The sequence below is a fragment of the Lichenostomus cassidix genome, chromosome 6, assembly GCF_008360975.1.
Source record: "Lichenostomus cassidix isolate B80296 chromosome 6, HeHo_3.0, whole genome shotgun sequence".
Lineage (NCBI taxonomy): Eukaryota > Metazoa > Chordata > Aves > Passeriformes > Meliphagidae > Lichenostomus > Lichenostomus cassidix.
This window is the reverse complement of record NC_139487.1, coordinates 31,323,653-31,340,543: the sequence shown is the minus strand read 5'-3', so window position 1 is coordinate 31,340,543 and position 16,891 is coordinate 31,323,653. Positions and strand designations below refer to the sequence as shown.

General features: G+C 42.3%; 2 protein-coding genes across 2 annotated transcripts; both read right to left on the bottom strand.

The window, feature by feature from the left end:
* Positions 1–1,197: 1,197 nt before the first annotated feature.
* On the bottom strand, positions 1,198–13,138 carry VPS26A (VPS26 retromer complex component A). Its single transcript, XM_085064765.1, has 9 exons — positions 12,695–13,138; positions 9,357–9,506; positions 7,592–7,664; positions 5,296–5,452; positions 4,677–4,841; positions 4,143–4,249; positions 3,079–3,147; positions 2,383–2,525; positions 1,198–1,514 (listed from the first exon to the last, which is right to left on the bottom strand). Exons 1-9 carry the CDS (start codon positions 13,136–13,138, stop codon positions 1,401–1,403), a joined length of 1,422 nt encoding a protein of 473 aa, XP_084920891.1. The 3' UTR covers positions 1,198–1,400.
* Positions 13,139–13,195: 57 nt separating this feature from the next.
* On the bottom strand, positions 13,196–15,742 carry SRGN (serglycin). Its single transcript, XM_085064325.1, has 3 exons — positions 15,583–15,742; positions 13,672–13,819; positions 13,196–13,516 (listed from the first exon to the last, which is right to left on the bottom strand). Exons 1-3 carry the CDS (start codon positions 15,671–15,673, stop codon positions 13,303–13,305), a joined length of 453 nt encoding a protein of 150 aa, XP_084920451.1. The 5' UTR covers positions 15,674–15,742; the 3' UTR covers positions 13,196–13,302.
* Positions 15,743–16,891: the final 1,149 nt, after the last annotated feature.

The window sequence follows — 16,891 nt, the reverse complement described above, 5'->3', positions numbered from 1 at the left end:
TTGCTCTCAGCCAAAGACATCCACGTTAGGAGTATCCTAGCATAAAGTACACAGAATCTTTGCTTTATCAAAGTGCCACAGTAATAAAACAGTTCTTACAGAAATGTAATTTGATTATTTACTTACTCATAAAGTAAGGTTACCAATGACACTTGCAGCAGAGTTGAGAAGCCCTGGCTTAAAGGCCAAGGGAACTCCAAGTGCAAGTTGCCTTCCCCACAGCAGGCTTCGATCTGTGCCCAAGCCACAGCTCTGAGAACAGACTCCACTCTGTGGTGAACAGATGAATGCTGGCTAACTCCTTTAAGCTACTTCTTCAAACACTAAATACCTATGAGATGATGATAAAGACAAACAATCTGCTGTGCCAGACAAGCTGCTAAGTTTTAAGGCTTGCCTGGCTTCAAATACCCTTCCAGAAGACTACAAAAAGCTTGTTTGCGCTCTCACAGGCCCACAAGGATGTCCTTTGAGGACGTTTTGCCTCTCCTGTCAGGACAGTTACAGAGACTGACTGTGAAGACAGTGAAATCATGAAGCCAGGAGGAAACACAGTTTCACATATTTGCAAAATAATCAATGTTACCAGCATTTACTTCATCAATAAAGTAACTATGTTCAAATGCTTTACCCACTCACCACCTGAAGGTGAACTCATGACAACATCTCTACAGTCACTTACTACAGGGTAACAAGCCCCCAAAAGTCATGAGGAGCAACTCATGAAAGGCTTAGAGAACTGGGAGAGGGAGGGCAGAGATGCCTTCCAAACTTCCTTTGTTACTGACAGGTTCAAAGCCTCTTAGAACCATTGGTGAGGTGTCTGAAGGCTCCACAGTTACCACAGCCATAGTGCATGTACATGCAGCTTCAGTTAAACCCTGCCTAATGTAGTAATTAGGAGACTTAGGAGAAACGCACCATAAACCTTGATTTTTAGTGTGATTTAGTCAATTGTGTCTTAATGCCATTTCAGAACAAAACAAAGCAAATAAGCAACATTGGAAACAAACATGCAATAAACAACATGAGAGAAGGGAAATGCTTTAGACTACATTGTAGAGGTGAGCAGCAAAAATCAAATATACCAGCCTACCATGCATGGAAACAACTAGATTTAAGCATATGCATACCCAAGTGCATATAACATTATCAAATAAAAGTAAATGTGCAGTATAAAATAGTAGCTTAAGAAAGTTCCAGTGTTTGAGAAAGCACTTTATTTTAAATGTATATACATACTTGAATGTTTAACTGAAGAATGCTTTAGTAGTATGGTAAACGCAGCACTGCAAGATGAAGGAAGACAGTTGTAATGGGAAATTTGGCCTTCTTTTCCCACAGGCTGCTGCTGTCTTTAACCTGCTGAAGCATTGCAAAGTTTTTCACCTTAGACCAGTTCACATTTCAGGTTGCTCAGCAGATGCTTGTGACTCTGGAGATTCAAAACGCTGGTGGAAGTTTGTCCGTTGTTTCCTCAGCTTCTCAGGAGCTTTTCTCCATAAAATTATTTCCTATTTGAGGAAGAAAAACACTCTTAAAACCAACATTTACCATTAAGGCAGCAGCATCAAGTATCTTAAGTTCCTGCTAAACTAAGACTTTTGGGAAAAAAAAATATAACCCAACACAACAGCCCACACAAAAATGCATCCCCACTACTGCTTACCAGTGCAGTTCATATGAAAGTAACAGAACAAGACCATTAAGTTCACACAGTTACTACCTGAACACTTTCAATCTTGAATAGTCACCTCTTCCTTAGCTATCCTACCCCCAACTTTCATAGTATTAAAGGGTTCAATAAATTTTTCTTTCTCCTTTTCTGAAAATCCAAAGCCTATCATAGCCACTGTATGCTCCAGCTACCTCTTGATTTCCATGTTTAATTGTACTGTCTTGTCTACTCGGTAATAGGAAGATTCTGATCTAAACCACACAGCTTCTTGCAGTGACCTTTTTGCCTACTCCTTTCTTCAGCATCACCTCATCTTTTGTAACATTTTCAGTCAAATGTCTTAGTTTTTATTAAGACTTTACAGTTTAGAACCTGGGCTAATGTTGGAGGGGAGATTTCTCTGCAGCAGTTTAAGAAAGCAAACAAATGCACCAGTAGCTCATTTTACCCACAAAGGGTTTTGTCTGGGTATTCCCAATGCAAGGTTGGCTCTATGGAAGTGAGCATCCTATCCTTGCTGAAACAGCATCCAACATCCCCCTTGGCTCCATTCTGCAACATCATCTATAGAGCTGCCAACATGCTTGCCAGCAGAAATGCTGATGCCACACATGAAGCACAGGTGGCTTCTAACCTGCTGAAGGTTCTAAGCAGCATGTACAAGAGCCCAGAAAATTCTGCAAGAAGACTGCTATGGACCATACCTGCTGTTTGAAGTATCGTCTGTCTTCTTCATCCACAAGCACCAGGTTTAAGAAGTACCTCACTGAAAATTTTTTGTTCACATCCCTCATTGTTGGAGTTGGGTCGTAGCCTGCTAGAAACAGTCTTATAGGAATCGATTCACCTTAAAAAAAAAAGAAAGCTTGAATTAGTTCCTTAAAACTTTAATTAATACTGTTTCAGAAGAAAAATAAAAGCACATTCCTAGGCACTGTCTTTGCCTGTTCTTCAGTTAAAGATAAAAAGAAACACACACACAAGACAAAAATAAAGCACAAAAAAATCAGAAGCATAACACTGAGCACAGAGGCAAGTAAGAAATGAAAAGTGGGAAGCCGTTCTCAGTGCAAGCATGTAAAGCCAGAAGGATCAGTATCTTGAACTCTAGAGAGTGGGCCTACACCATAGGAGTCAGGTTTGATAAAAGGATCAGTCATAGAATTTCCGATGGTAAATAAGGATAAAAGTTACTAGGCTCCTGAGTGAAATGCCTTAAGTCCATAAAAATGTCTGCTCTGAATAGAAAATGCACCATCATTTCAGCAACCTAAGGAGAAGTGTGGTTTCTCCAGTAAAAAAAAAAAAAAAATTGTCTAAGTCATCTTTTGTCCCCCAGATCTTTTAAACAGTGTTTTAACACTGAATGCTCACCCTTTAAAACAATCACAGTTATTTACCTTTAACTGGCGCACCATCCATTATTTCGTACTTTGCAATGGTTTCGGTCTCTGTTGTGGTACTGGGTCCTGATGAAACAAGTTTTCACTGTGAGAACACACACTTCAGTTTTAAACATTTACAAAGCTTCATCATAACTTCCACTCAGCAACATTTAAATTAACACATCACTGCATTTTTACCTTTGTCTTGCATATAAGTTAGAGATGGCTAGAGCAAGCAAAATCCTCTCCCCCCCTGCTGACACAGAACAGGCAGTAGCCAGAGCTTCAAAGGAGCACTGGATATGCAAGCTTTAAATAAGGAACAAGCATGAAGGGCTGGAATCATGAAACTGCTGTGTCTGGTGAGCAGTGCTAGCAACTAATACTGCTAGGCCATACTCAGACTAGAAATGTGCACATATCAGCCATCTCAAGAGCCAGAAATAAAGTAGAGCTTTCTGCCCTTCCTCTATTGGAAGCTTTCTCATCCTCTATACAAGAAGCTCCCAAGAACCCCAGCCACTGGGGAACGAAGTCATGAGCCACAGCCCCTTACTGCCTTCCTCATTCCAGTGTGAACAAGTCTGATCTGCAATGATCAAGCTGTTTCTGCTCCAAAACCACTTGGTATTTCCATCGTATCAGATTTAGAATGACTGAAGATTACACACTTCTAGAACATGACTGATTCATGCTAATGTTTACCAAGCCCCCTTCACCAGTTAATTTCTGTAGAGGCAAGGGGGTCTTCAGGATGCATTTTACACCTTTTCCCTTGTTCATTATCTATTAAGGCTGATAAAGTTACTCCTTACTTATGCCCAAGTTCCATTTATGAGGGTTCCCATTTGTGAAGAGTCACAAGAGTCACAAACCCAGAACAATTAGAAAGACTGACAATGTTGACTACTAAGTATTATTGCCAAAGCACAAAATGCAAATGGTAGTCAAACACCAGTGAGAAAGCTCGTGAAGCACTACTTTAGCCAGAGCTGCAACTACTGACTTCACTCTCCAGGTCTGCATAAGGTTCAACTGGCATACAAGTAGCCATTTCCTTTGGACTTTGTTTTTCTTACCAATTCCAGTAATCTCCTTTTTGATCAGCTGCAACTCCATGTGCTGAATTTTTATTCTCACTAAGAGGAAATAAATTTTTCCAACAATCACATCCTTTAAGTGATACCTTTAAAAGAACAAAATGGGGTTTTTTGTTAAAGAATAAACAAAACTTTTAAACCTTCTTCAATACAAGTCACACAGGCAGTTATCCTATCCGCCTGGTAACTATTTGGAGGTTATTTCCTCACTGAACTAGGCACCTCAGCCAGACCAGAGCAGGTACAGTATTTCCATCATTGCAGTACCAGTAAAGGAAGTGCTATTAGTCATACTGAAAAGGCGTAAATGCAAAAATTAAGTCTTCAATATTTGCTAGTGACCTTCCTGTTAGTACTGAAGGCAGAACAGCCAACTATTTTTCAAAAAGGCCATTGTGTAATTAGTACTTTATATCTTAAGTCTCCAGAGGCCAAAGTTGGTCATCAAATATTACATACTGTACCCTTTTAAACCAAGTTATTTACTTGAATGTGTTGTGCTCTGACACTTACTTTGACTTATTATATTCAAACTCTATATGGAGACAGTCTTCAATGCCTACTTCCATCTTGATGGAGTTATTTACATCTGGGTACGTAGCGAGCTGGTGAACAATCAGATCATATTCTTTCACCAAGTCTGACAGCCGTCTCACAATTGTCACTTTTAGAAAATACCTAGGAAGAATGCCACTGAATTAGCCAGAATTATTCAGATTTACTAAGTAAGAGCCCTTGTGTTCTGAAGTACAGATACTCTTTGAAAGACCAGTGCACATTCTCATAAGACTAAGTAGAAAAGAATAAGACAACAAAACACAAGACAAAATACTCACGTGAGAGTGTTTTCTTTAGTTGTGGGTATGTTGTCTTTTTTAAAAGAGAGACATGAACTGTCTTCACTTGATTGAACTGAAGGAATTTTATTTATACAAAGAGCACTGAGCAATTGTAAATTAAACAGAAAAGACCATATTGTAACAGTCTCAACAACTCCAATCAAGGCACATTAGCTAGTGGCTGTTACATGTTCTATATAATAACCAAAAGGAGGAAGAGGGGGCAGCATAATTGTTAAACTACGAATTTTCTGCAGGGGAGGAGAGAAAAGAAAGGTTTAACAGTTACAAACCTCAGTCTGACGTTGGCACCAATGTAAGACTCATATGGCTTTTCAACCTGCATGAATTCAAAGTCATAGTTTCTGCTTTGGGTCAGTTCTCCAGGTAAGGCCAGTTCTTTTACTAAGTTTACAAATTCATGGGTATTGCTTTTGTCATTGAAGAGTTCTAAAGACAGGAAATTAAAGGAAAATATGTTTCAGTTATTTTTGTTTATATATGTTTATTTTTAGCAAACAAAATTGTCTTTAATTTGGCAGGAGCATGTGAGAGAGTACAACAGAAGCAATTAAAATACAGATATTTGACCAAATGTTTTATCCAGGTTTTCAAATTTCTAGCAAATTTCAAAGTCCTAGCAACCTACAGTTAGCATCCCTCAAGAACTAACTGGAATGAAGAGAACACATTTAAAGCTTCAATAGCATGGCATTGCTTTTTAATAACAGTTTAGCTAGCTTTAATAAGTACTTCTTGCCTTGCATGCTCTGTAATTAGCATTGCCTGGTTTTGGCTTCCAGCATTTATTACTGCAGGGGCAAAACATAAGCAATGTCAAGACTGGCTGATTTAGGATAGGCCAGTAATCCTAACTGGTCTCCTGCAGATTAACAACGTCTATCAAATGGTTTATTATTACTAATAGTCTACAATCAAAATGGCTTATTATGACCTCTGGTCTAAGTCAGTCATTTGGAAAAAAATAAAAAGCAGTTTCAAAGCAACAGCATCTCCTGTCCCAAGAGCAGTGTCAGTTATTTATCCCTAGATCTGTGTTGAGCAGTTCTCACCAAGAATTAGCCTAAAAATCAAAACCCAAATACTCCAGTATCTAAAAATAAGCTTCTCTACCATTCAAAACTGAACAGCAGCATTGGTAGTTGGTTTTATACAGACTGAAACTTTTCAGAAAAGAATAAATGAACTAAACACACCAGCGCCAGTTTATCATTGCCAGCTTGGTATAAACTGACACTAAGTAGTAACTCCTGTTTTCTAATATGACCACAAATTATCCACAGGTGCATTTAGTTTGCTGTGACTAGCATTTGTCTAATACATTGTTTAGTAACTGCTGCATATCAACTTTTTGTGCCAGTCAGAAAAACTGTACTCTGAAGAGCTGGTTTAAAATAAGGCTTTGATATGGAGTTAGTCTCCAAGTAGTGCAGAGATCACACTCTCTTTTTGCATTTCTATATTAAATACTTCCTGTATGTCTGTATTCAAACTTGGAAGGATGCAAGAAAATATGGACAAGTGCAAAGAGCAGTAGTTTAAACCACTTCTGCATAACTCTGTGGACTTCTAAATGTAGCAAAACAGAAAGTCCCAGAAATGCATGAAATTCAAGGAACACTACATCAAATTAAATTTGTGTAGAGAATAAAATTTACAAACCAAGAGTAGATGAAAAACAATCTGTACAGCTATTAGAAGACAGAATAAAGCTGACATACACAAGCTCTTTTTTCCCTGTCTCACACCCATCACACTGCTGCTTTATTCTGCAAGTTTAATTTTACAGTCTCACTGATCAAAACCTCAAAGCATAAAGCAGCAGGCACCAGACCTCAGTCATATCTTGTACACAACAGTTCAGATGCAGGCTACTGGTACTGACTGATCAGAAAGAGAGAATTTGTGAAATTCTATGTAAAGGCAATTGTATGAGGCTAATACTTGAATAATTACTTCCAAGGGAGACAATAATGCAAACAACTAAGAGGGAAGGAATTTCAGTATCAGCCTAAGGGTGCAGAGAGATTACCTTGATTGGTAAAAAGTTAGACATAAAGATTCCTCATAGTACAAATCTAAGCAGACTTATGTAGTTATAAGAAATTTTTATTTTTAATGTCAATACCACGTTATCTTGTTAAAAAGCACAGAGAGTCTCTAAAGCATCAATCACGGTCTGTGCTAACAGTGTAAAACTAGGATTTAGAAAACTAACTACTATAGAAATTTTAGAAGTATACTCCTATAGGCTGCCTCATCATTTTTCTATGCCTCTTCTCTTTCAGACAACACCACAAGCTTAGTTTTCCTAAATCTCTAGTGGTTATTAATCAAAGTAGTAACTCATCAACCCGATTCTACCTCACATGTACCTATCTTTCTCCCAGTGACTTTCTACTAGCACAAATTAGTACATCACTTGCTGTAAAGTAAGGAGGACATAACTTTCCTTTGGCACTTATCATCCACTGAGCAGAACAGGTTGCATTGTTTGACCTGAACTGCTGATAGTCACAAGTACCAAGTTCCATAAACCACAAGCACCTAAAAACCCCCTTAACTCACCAATTTGTCCTACAAATTCAATTCTAATTCCTTGGTGCTCTAGTCTCTTCCCATGCTTAAGGGAGACGTTCACCTACCAAGGTAAAAAAAAAAAAAAGTTAAATTTTTTCAACATTTTCACTCTAACACATGATCTCAGTAAAAAGGAAAACATACTAGTACATGGTTATGAAAACCAAGGTCTCTTCTCAACAGCCTTACCTGAGCTTTAAGGCAGACAAATCAAACAGCTGGTTATGAAATTAAGCATTTCCAAGGCACCACTAAAACCTTCAAGAAAAACCTAATCATCCACAAGACTGAATTTTATAACTAAAATTGAACCTTTAAAGTCTCAAAATTAAGAATCCAAGCCAGAGCTTAAGCAGAGTTCACATCAGCCAGTCATGATGCTTCAAAGCATCTTTGGACAGTCACATTTGAAAGTTCAAAAAAGAACTATCATGAGATTGATTCCTTTCATGTCAAATGAGTTTCAGCCCCTTCCCTGGCAGATAGCTAAATACTGGTGTTGGGGAAGTCAATCAAAAATAACAGATAATAAAATCTACTACAAAGACCTTCATTTCTGTCTCTGATTCTCACAAACAGACAAGAAAAGATTCCAAAAGGTTACTTCCAATTGAAACATGTATATATTAAGCATATAGAATGTTTTCTTATAAGGGGGTGATGACCACAGAAATTCCTGTACTTTAAAATCCAGTACACTGTCAGTATCTTAGTAGGAAGTAAGCACTCAAACAATCCATCTTTGTGGTGAAAAGAAGCACAGGGTAGAGGGAAGCTACCCAAAAAATTACTGGCCTTCCAGACCTCCTCATGCCACTGTGCTTGTGTTAGCCAAAACTTATCAGGCAGCTCTCAGGCATCACCAATACAAGCAAGCAGTGCTCCAGTCAGTGATCATCCACTTCTCCCTCAGTTTCCTGAGTTTGAGGTCCATCTTGTGAGAATTTCACATCACTGAAAGGATCTTTCTAGAGATGCAGGATCTTTGTATGGAAAGGTATCGCCAGAGCACAAAGAAGCCCAGTGACATAGGTCAGTAAAGATCAAAGCAGGCATTTAGAAGTCAATCACAGAACTCAGTTATATCCAACTCAAGTCTTTTGAAGGAAAAGTGAATTGTAACAGAAATACACAGAGAGTGACGCTAGCTCCAGTAAAACTGAGTGATGGCAAGGAGTTCCTAGGTGCAATGCTGAATGTAGAGAAATCCCTCTGGCAACTCAACTTCATTCTCTTTTTTCCCCAGTAAGAAAAACTCTTGTTGACTCAGCAGTCAGCTGAACTTCATATGTTGCTCCTCTGATGCAATCCAGAAACCACTTCAGGGCATGGAACACAAGGCTTATCTTCAGGGTATGCAGAGTGGGTTGACTGTGCCAGCCAAAAATTACTGTTACCTGTGTTGGATTGTGGATTTTGGAGTTCAAACGGAAGGGGAAGCGGGGTGATCCAGTTTGGAACAGTTTTCTTATCAGAAGCAATGGCAGGATTGCACATCATTGCACAGAAAGCTCATTCATAAATACAAGACGACCGGAAATACATAAGCTGCTACTACTCAAAAATGTTGAGTTTTATCAGCTGCCTGAATGTCTATAGTTAAAAAGACCATACACAGCAACAGTTTCCTCTTTGAATAACAACACAAGCTGAAAATGCAATGTTTATAGTGGTTTTTCATTTATCTTCCTATATGCATTTGCATGCCAGAATCAGTACAGTAATTAATAGCCACTTTTAAATAAAAATTTACCTTTCCTGAAACAGATTCTCCATCATAGAAGAGAAAATGCTTTTCTACTTTACCATCTTCTGTTTTGATTTCTGCTGGTTTTCGTGTTTCAGCATCATTAAGAACAACATCAATCTCACAAACAGGAACAAAAAGATTTCCAAGAAAACTCTGGAATAACAAGAATTGGGTAAGTTACTACACAGTGGACACTCAATTTTAAACGTGTTTACTTGCAGCTGTACACTACACACTGGGGGAAAAACACTTGTGCTTCCATGAAGTTACAAAGCCATTATGTATTAGAGACCCAAGAAATAGTGATGACAAAGGACAGTTGTTCATCTAGCAAATAACTGAGATCAGGTCAGTAACAAGCAGTGACAGCTCTTACAAAATATAACGTTGATAAAAAGTACACAGCATAATTACCATTACTACTACTAAAAAAAACCAAAAAACAAACCCACACTAGAGCAAAGCAGGGTGGAAAGAAACAGCAACAGGATATAATGCAAAGCCCAAAGCATCCACCTGGTTGGGGAAGGGGAATAGGAATTTTATTTGCTGCCCCTGCCTACACCCCACAGCTGTCTTAGAAAACAGAGCACCAGCAGCTCTGAGAGGCAGCAGTTCTTCACACAGCTCACCTCAGCTGCACAACACTGCCACCAGAGAGACTGGGTGTTTCAAGTTCACCTGTAACACTCCTTCAGGCACAATGTTTGCCCTCGCATTTCCACAGTATTCTCTAGACTCGAACTTTTGACCAGCACCAAACACAAGAACCTATGAGAGATCATCCTTTGACCTTATATAAATGCTACTTACAAGAAGCTGCAAAACATGTTACTGGCTCTATGGGAAACTCAACAAGATTAGTACAAAAGCCAACATTTTCTTCCAAAGATTTAGGCATTAAGCTGCTTTGATGTACTAAAGCAGACAACACTTCACTAATTCAGTGTGATTTTTTGAGAAATTACACTATGTTCCCCATGAGAACATCTGCTTCAACCAGATGAATTTGGTATACATGAAAGTCTGTCCTGATTTTGGCTGGACAGACTGGTTAACTTTTCAAGAAACAATATCCTCTAGGGTTATTTTCTTCTCAGTAGCTAGTACAGCACTGCTTTTGTGATTTAGTGTGAGAATAACATAGATAACACACTGATGTTTTAGTTGTTGCTAAGTCAGGCTCTTCCTAAGTCAAGGACGTTTTTTTGTGCTTCACGCTCTGCATTTGTGTGGAGGTGCACAAAAGAGATGGGAGGGAGCATGGCCAGGACAGGTGACCCAAGCCAGCCAAAGGGATATTGCACACCTTAGAATGGTCTACCCAGTATATAAACTGGGGGAGTTACCCAAAAAGGACTAACAGGGGTCTGACATCAGTCAGCAGGTGGTGAGCAATTGTACTGTGCACCACTTGTTTATTTTTCTTTTCATTATTATTGTTATTATTTACCATTATTTTTGTATTTTAATTTGCTTCAATTATTAAACTGTTATCTCAACCTGCAAGTTTTAGTTTTGCTTCTCCTCTCCATCCCAACAGGGTGGGAGGTGAGCGAGTGGCTGCAGTGGTGTTTTGTTGCCAGCTGGGGTTAAACGACACAATCATTCTCACTTCACCAATTTAACACAAAAAAATGGAGTAAGAACACTTTCCAAGACATTCTGCAGACCTGAAGTTTAAAGTGAACCATAAAAACCAAAGAGCCTAGGGGAAGATTTGATCTGAATGCCACTGCTTAGCAGTAGGGACACTGACTTTGTGCTCATTCTTAGTGAAGATGTAGAGCAACCTGGAGCCATAGAACAGTGATTCACGCAAGACTAAGCTGACTTTGTATGTGTTCAGCAATCAGCCCTAGTTCAACCCATAAAGATGCATATAACTAACTAAAACCCAGTTAGATCTACTACACATTTTGAGGGGAAAGCAGCAGCAAATCACCAGCAAGGCTATCAGATAGAAGACCAAAATATCTTCCAAGTCTCTGCCAAGCAGATTTGTACTGACTGCTGAAAAAAAAATTTTTTTCAAACAGTAGAACATTAGAACCATTACTGATTCTTAGCTTCTGGGGAAGGGCAAGAGAAAAAGAACATCTCAACAAGAATTCCAAATTGTAGACTGTTTTAAGTACAAGATACTTTTGAGCACAGCCACATTTTTCCCTTAGAAACTGTACTCGTTTTCCAGATTAGTTTTATACTCCCCTCAAACTAAACAAGAAAGCACTTTACCCTTCAGCAAACACGATACAGAATGCTCTCACATTACCCTCTGAATTACAAAGCTGTACCATCATTTAAATGGTCAACCAGACCAAACATTGATAATACACCACTTCTCAGGAGACTTCGTGTAAATATTTCAACTGCACCCCTTCGAGATTAGCAATGATTGCCTCCAGAGACAAGAAGAACATAAAGAAGTCAACAGCTGGTATCTCATCCAGTTGCTATCGAAGATACTGCTGCAGGGAAACTATGCAAAACAAGAAGTATTTTGGGAAGCTATCATGGGGCTTATTATACTACAGTTTAAGAGAATGCAGAGAGAGAACTGGGGTTTTCAGAAACTGGCCAAATGCCAGGCTATGCTCTTAGTTTTGTGCAAAAGACAGAGACTGGAGATTCTGCTCCATCAGGACCAAAATAAACCTGCGTTCAGCCCTGAAGCACAATAGCTGCACTGAAGGACTTGTGGGACTGCCAGCGGCTGACAGAGGGTGCAGAAATCCCAGCTGCAGCTCCACACGGAGCCCGGAGCAGCTTCTGCACGGGCAACAGAGACACGTGTAAAGAACCCGAGCACCCCGAAACACAAAGCCATCGATCCGGATGACTCCTCATGACACGAATGTTTGTAACCTCTCCATCAGAGCACATCGAGCACTTGGGCGAGCCTGCCAGGCACAGGGCACCGCCGTTTCCCGGAGGGTGTTATCCTGAGGGCTCGCAGCCCGCAGCTGGCAGCGCTGCCGCACGGCACTGCCGGAAGAGCCACCGAGAGCCCCAGCTCAGCTCCGGCCGTGCACTTTCCCCGGCAGCAGCGGTGCGGGGCACACGGAGCCCGAGCTTCACCAGCAAACCCCGCCCTGCCGAGGTCACCCGGGCACTTCTAATCCGCAAATAAAATTAATAATCCCCCAAACCCGTGTTTTTCCAGGGAGGGACGGGGAGAGGAGGCACCGCCCTGCCCAGGCCGCCGCCGCCTCAGGCGATGGCGGATCGGCGCCGCACCCCCCCGCCCCGCACTCACCATGGTAGCGCCCCTCCGCGCACCCCCGCACCCCGCATATGCTCTCTCGTCTCCCCCTGCCCACCCCCCGCGCCGCACTCACCATGGTACGCGCCCCCTCCGCGGCCCGACGCCCGCCCCGCGCGCACCAGCACCAGCCGCCCCCGCCCGCGCGCCCCCGGTCATGTGACCTTAGGGCCCAGGCCACGCCCACCCCGCGCTGGGACCACGCCCCGTGGCACGTGACCACCCCTCCAGCTCCGTGCCCGCCGCGGGAGGGCGCCGCCTGGCGGCCGGGAGGCGGCAGCGCGGCGGGGCTCCCCTCAGGCAATAGGCCCGCTAATGAACTTTGCTCTTTCCGCAGGATTTCGCGCTCTTTTCCGGGATACGCGATTGGCTGACTGTTGTAAAAGTGCAGGCAGCTTCCAGCGCACCAAAGGTTGGAATTTATTCCCTCAGAGCGCGATGACCTCCCCGCAGGGCTGGCTGTGCACCCATCGCTGTTGTCACCCCCATTGCGATGGCTGCCCCCCCCACACACACACATAAAACGGCAGTTCAGACTGAAAACCAACGTTATTAGTGAGTGAAAGCAGTAAAGATCTTAAGGCAAAGTTTTTATTTTTGCTGGTTTAAAACCGCTTCATGGCTGTCGGGTCAGGCTGTGGGGAAGAGGCGAGGGAGTGGCACATGAGGACAATGTCTGCAGCCCTACGGCAGCAAATCCTCCTCCGACAGCTTTTCCTTCAGCTCGATGTCTCGCAGGACCTCCTGGAAGATGGGCAGCTTCCCCTCAGAGAAGCTGTCGATGTCACCAAGCCCTGACCCAGAGGCTGGCTCTGCTTCCACCATGGCATTGGACCCAGAGCCGGAATCCTCATCTGAGAGAGGGAATATGTCACCCAGCTCCTGGTATCTTTTCATCCTGAAATGCAGAGTGGCATTTTTGTCTCTTAGATGAACACATCGAAACCTCACATTGCTGTGGGTGAGCCACGCCGGGACAGGACTTTCGAGGCGGGAATAATGGACATTTTTGTGTGCTAGAATTAATGACAGCCATGTGGCAAATGAACTTACAAGGATGGGTCTGCCATGGGAGGAAGTATCCTGTTGGCTCCACCAGTGGGCATGTAAAACCAGGGCCCCTTCTCTTCGATGCAGTTAGCAGACCAGGCGTCAGGCCGGCACCTCACTCTCTTGTACCTTGCCCTCTGCATCGGAGCACCTATGGAGTCAGCCACATGTTATCCACCAGGACCAGGACGTTATTCACCAGGTCCTATTAACTTTATGAGCACCTAGTAAAGCTTAAAGGAGCGGAAGAAAGTAATTTGTGTGGCCCGGATTGCTCAACCTCCAGAAAACTAACGTAACCCTGAAGACTTTTTTAAAATGGCTACTGACATCCTAAGTGACATCTGTGCCACTAGAGACATCAGGCACATCTCGCACACAGCACCAGGAAATCCATGGAAAATCCCTGGGAATCCCCTCACACTCGGCACCAGGAAGTCCATGGGAAACCACTGCCATCACAGCAAGGCTCATCCCCAGCTCAGGGCGTGGCACAACCATGGGGGACCTGAGGGCTCAGCTGCCTGCAGCTCTCCTTGAAGGTGGAGGTACGTGAAAATATTGTGAGAATCTCTGGGGACAAGGCACCCAGCGGAGAGCTGGCTCCTGTGCTCTCCCTTCCTCTGTTGGCTCCAGCTCTGCCCCTTCGAGTTTTGGTCAGGAGGTGAGAAAGTCAACGTGTGCCAAGGGAGCAGGTTTGGGGTTTAGGTAGGTTCTCAGAGCTCTCACCAGAGGAGAGACAGTTCAGGTGTCTCCCAGACACAACAAGGGTTTGCAAACACACATTTTCAGTTCTGGTTTTCTCCAGGTGCCTGATTGAGGCTGTCACTGAAAACATGGTTCTTCAAAAAATACCAAAAAGAGAAATAAGGAATCACATAGTAAAGATAAAAGCAGTGGTATTTCATCCTTCCTCTTGGTCTCATGTAATTAATTTGTTGAGAAACCTCCTGGTGCATTCTCAACCTGTTGGCATTTTATCTATTTTTCCTCAGTTTCTTGGGAATATCTTTTTGTAATTACACTTCTCTATTGCCCTATATATTTCCATAATGTACTGGATGACTTTCAGCTACCTCCTACACTCTTCTGTAAAAGAAAAAAGATCTCACGGGTATGATTTCCTGCTGTTTTACAGCATATTCCTTTTTCATACTCATTTTCTTCTCCTAGCCTATTATTAAGAAGGTTTTTTATACTAACAATGGGAACAAAATAAACAGCTGCAGCTGAAAAATTTGCAAATAAGCAACATAGAAAAAGCAGGCCCTAATCCCTCAAAGATCAGCCTCTGAGCAGTAATACATGAGACCCTATCACTATCACAGCTTTAGTTTGTGGACGAATTATACTCTACGTGCTTGAAGAGCACTGTTCTCTCACAAGAAACAAATTCACAGGGCACAGCATCATGAATCACAATTTCCTTTTCGTTGTTTTAATGCTGTATGTTGCAATGTTTTACCAAATAAACCGTTCAGTTTCCTCATACTTACAACTACTTTCCTTTCCTGCTGCCCCAAGAAAGCAGACCATAGGAGTTATGACATGGGAACTGTTACATACTATGTCTGTAACTCCCTAACTGAGTAACAGCAGTAAGCAGATCACTATGAAGGGACATTTAGAAAAATATATATTGAAATATATAGACTGAAAACATACACACATACAGCAATATATTTTTGAAGTCTTTTCTCAAAAGGGTGGGGACATTGAAAAACTCCAATTGCAAAAAGCACATTTTCTTGCCATTCCCCCTCCAGAAAAGGAAACATTAGCAAAACAGACTTTCTGAGTAGATCTTATTACCCCCAGAAGAAGGCCAGTTTGAAAAATTCAGAGGCTGACTGCTTGGCCTGCACTGCATAGCCCAGAAAGAGGATTACCGAGAGAACAACCGCCCCATTTTACCTTGTGCTGTGTATCCCACAAAGAGGATTAAACAAATAGCCAGGAAAATCCTCCCATTACATCTGATAAGGAGCTGCATTTTGGCTGGCATCCCTTTGCTCGCAACCAGCCTTCACCACAGCTTCACACTTCAGAAATAAGACGGGGCGAGGAGATCAACTTTTAGAAAAGGTTTCCAAAACCTCAAACCCAACCCATAACCTGCGTCACCACTTCCTGATTGACAGAAGTGAGACATGAACAGAAAAGCCCAGTACTGTGGCCTCCCGACCTCCATCAGCCCAAATAAAAAGTCCCCTCTGCCTTCATCTCCTGTTTTGTCTGAGGAGAAAAGCAAATCTGGGACCCACCAGCTGGACTGAAGGTGGTGCTGCCAGCAGCTTGTGGTCCAGACACACATCCCATCCAGCCCCTGCCCAATGCTTAGAGGCCTCCAGAGAGAAAAAGCAGTGTTTCATGTTCCCTGATTTTTCAGTCAACTGCATTTTTGCATTGGCACTGGCCCTGCTTTTCCCTGCCTCAAACCCACACCAGTCCACCAGAAAGGTTAGGAACCAGCTACTCACAGTCAGTACGTTTCACTGACTGGGGATCATCTTTTTCTACAGAATTAAATTATCTCTGGAATCCATGCCAGGCTTGAGTTCATTTTTGTTTTGTTTTGTTTTTTTTTGGAAAGCAGAATCTGAGATATTCACAGCAGAAATGGAAAAAATATATTAAGTTAGAGATTATATTCTGGTAGAAACACGTCAACTCCTTTCTGCGAGGGTATAGTCAATTTGCTTGGCCGGATCATTGAGTGGTGCAAATGCCCCAGGGAATGTGGCAAAGGTTTTGGATCACATGTGAGGATCCAGAGGGAACATGTCTGAAAAGCTCTGAAAGCTCTTATATAGACAGATAAATAGAAGCTGCCTTTCAGCTGGCTTGTACCTTTTGCTTGCCTTTTGGCTATGATTAAACCAGCCTTGAGTTCACTTAAGAATAAATTACAAACAACAAGGTTATGAAAATAGCGGAGGCTTTTCTCAGTCGTATTGAGAGCTGCTGGATTAACTGGGGCACCAACTGTGGGCCTGATGTGCTGAAGCACCTTGTTGCTGCTGGGGCTGATAGTGCAAGTTGTCTGTGGTAAATCTATTTTTACGTGGTGGAAAGTCCACAGAGGCCCCCAGTGGGGATCTGGGCTGAGCGGTGACTTACCCCAGGGCACGGTGTTCCACCAAAACCCCATAAAGGGACAGAAAAGACTCCTCCAGCAGCTCCCTCCCCTCTCCAGGCTGGGATTTACCACCGGACTGAGGGC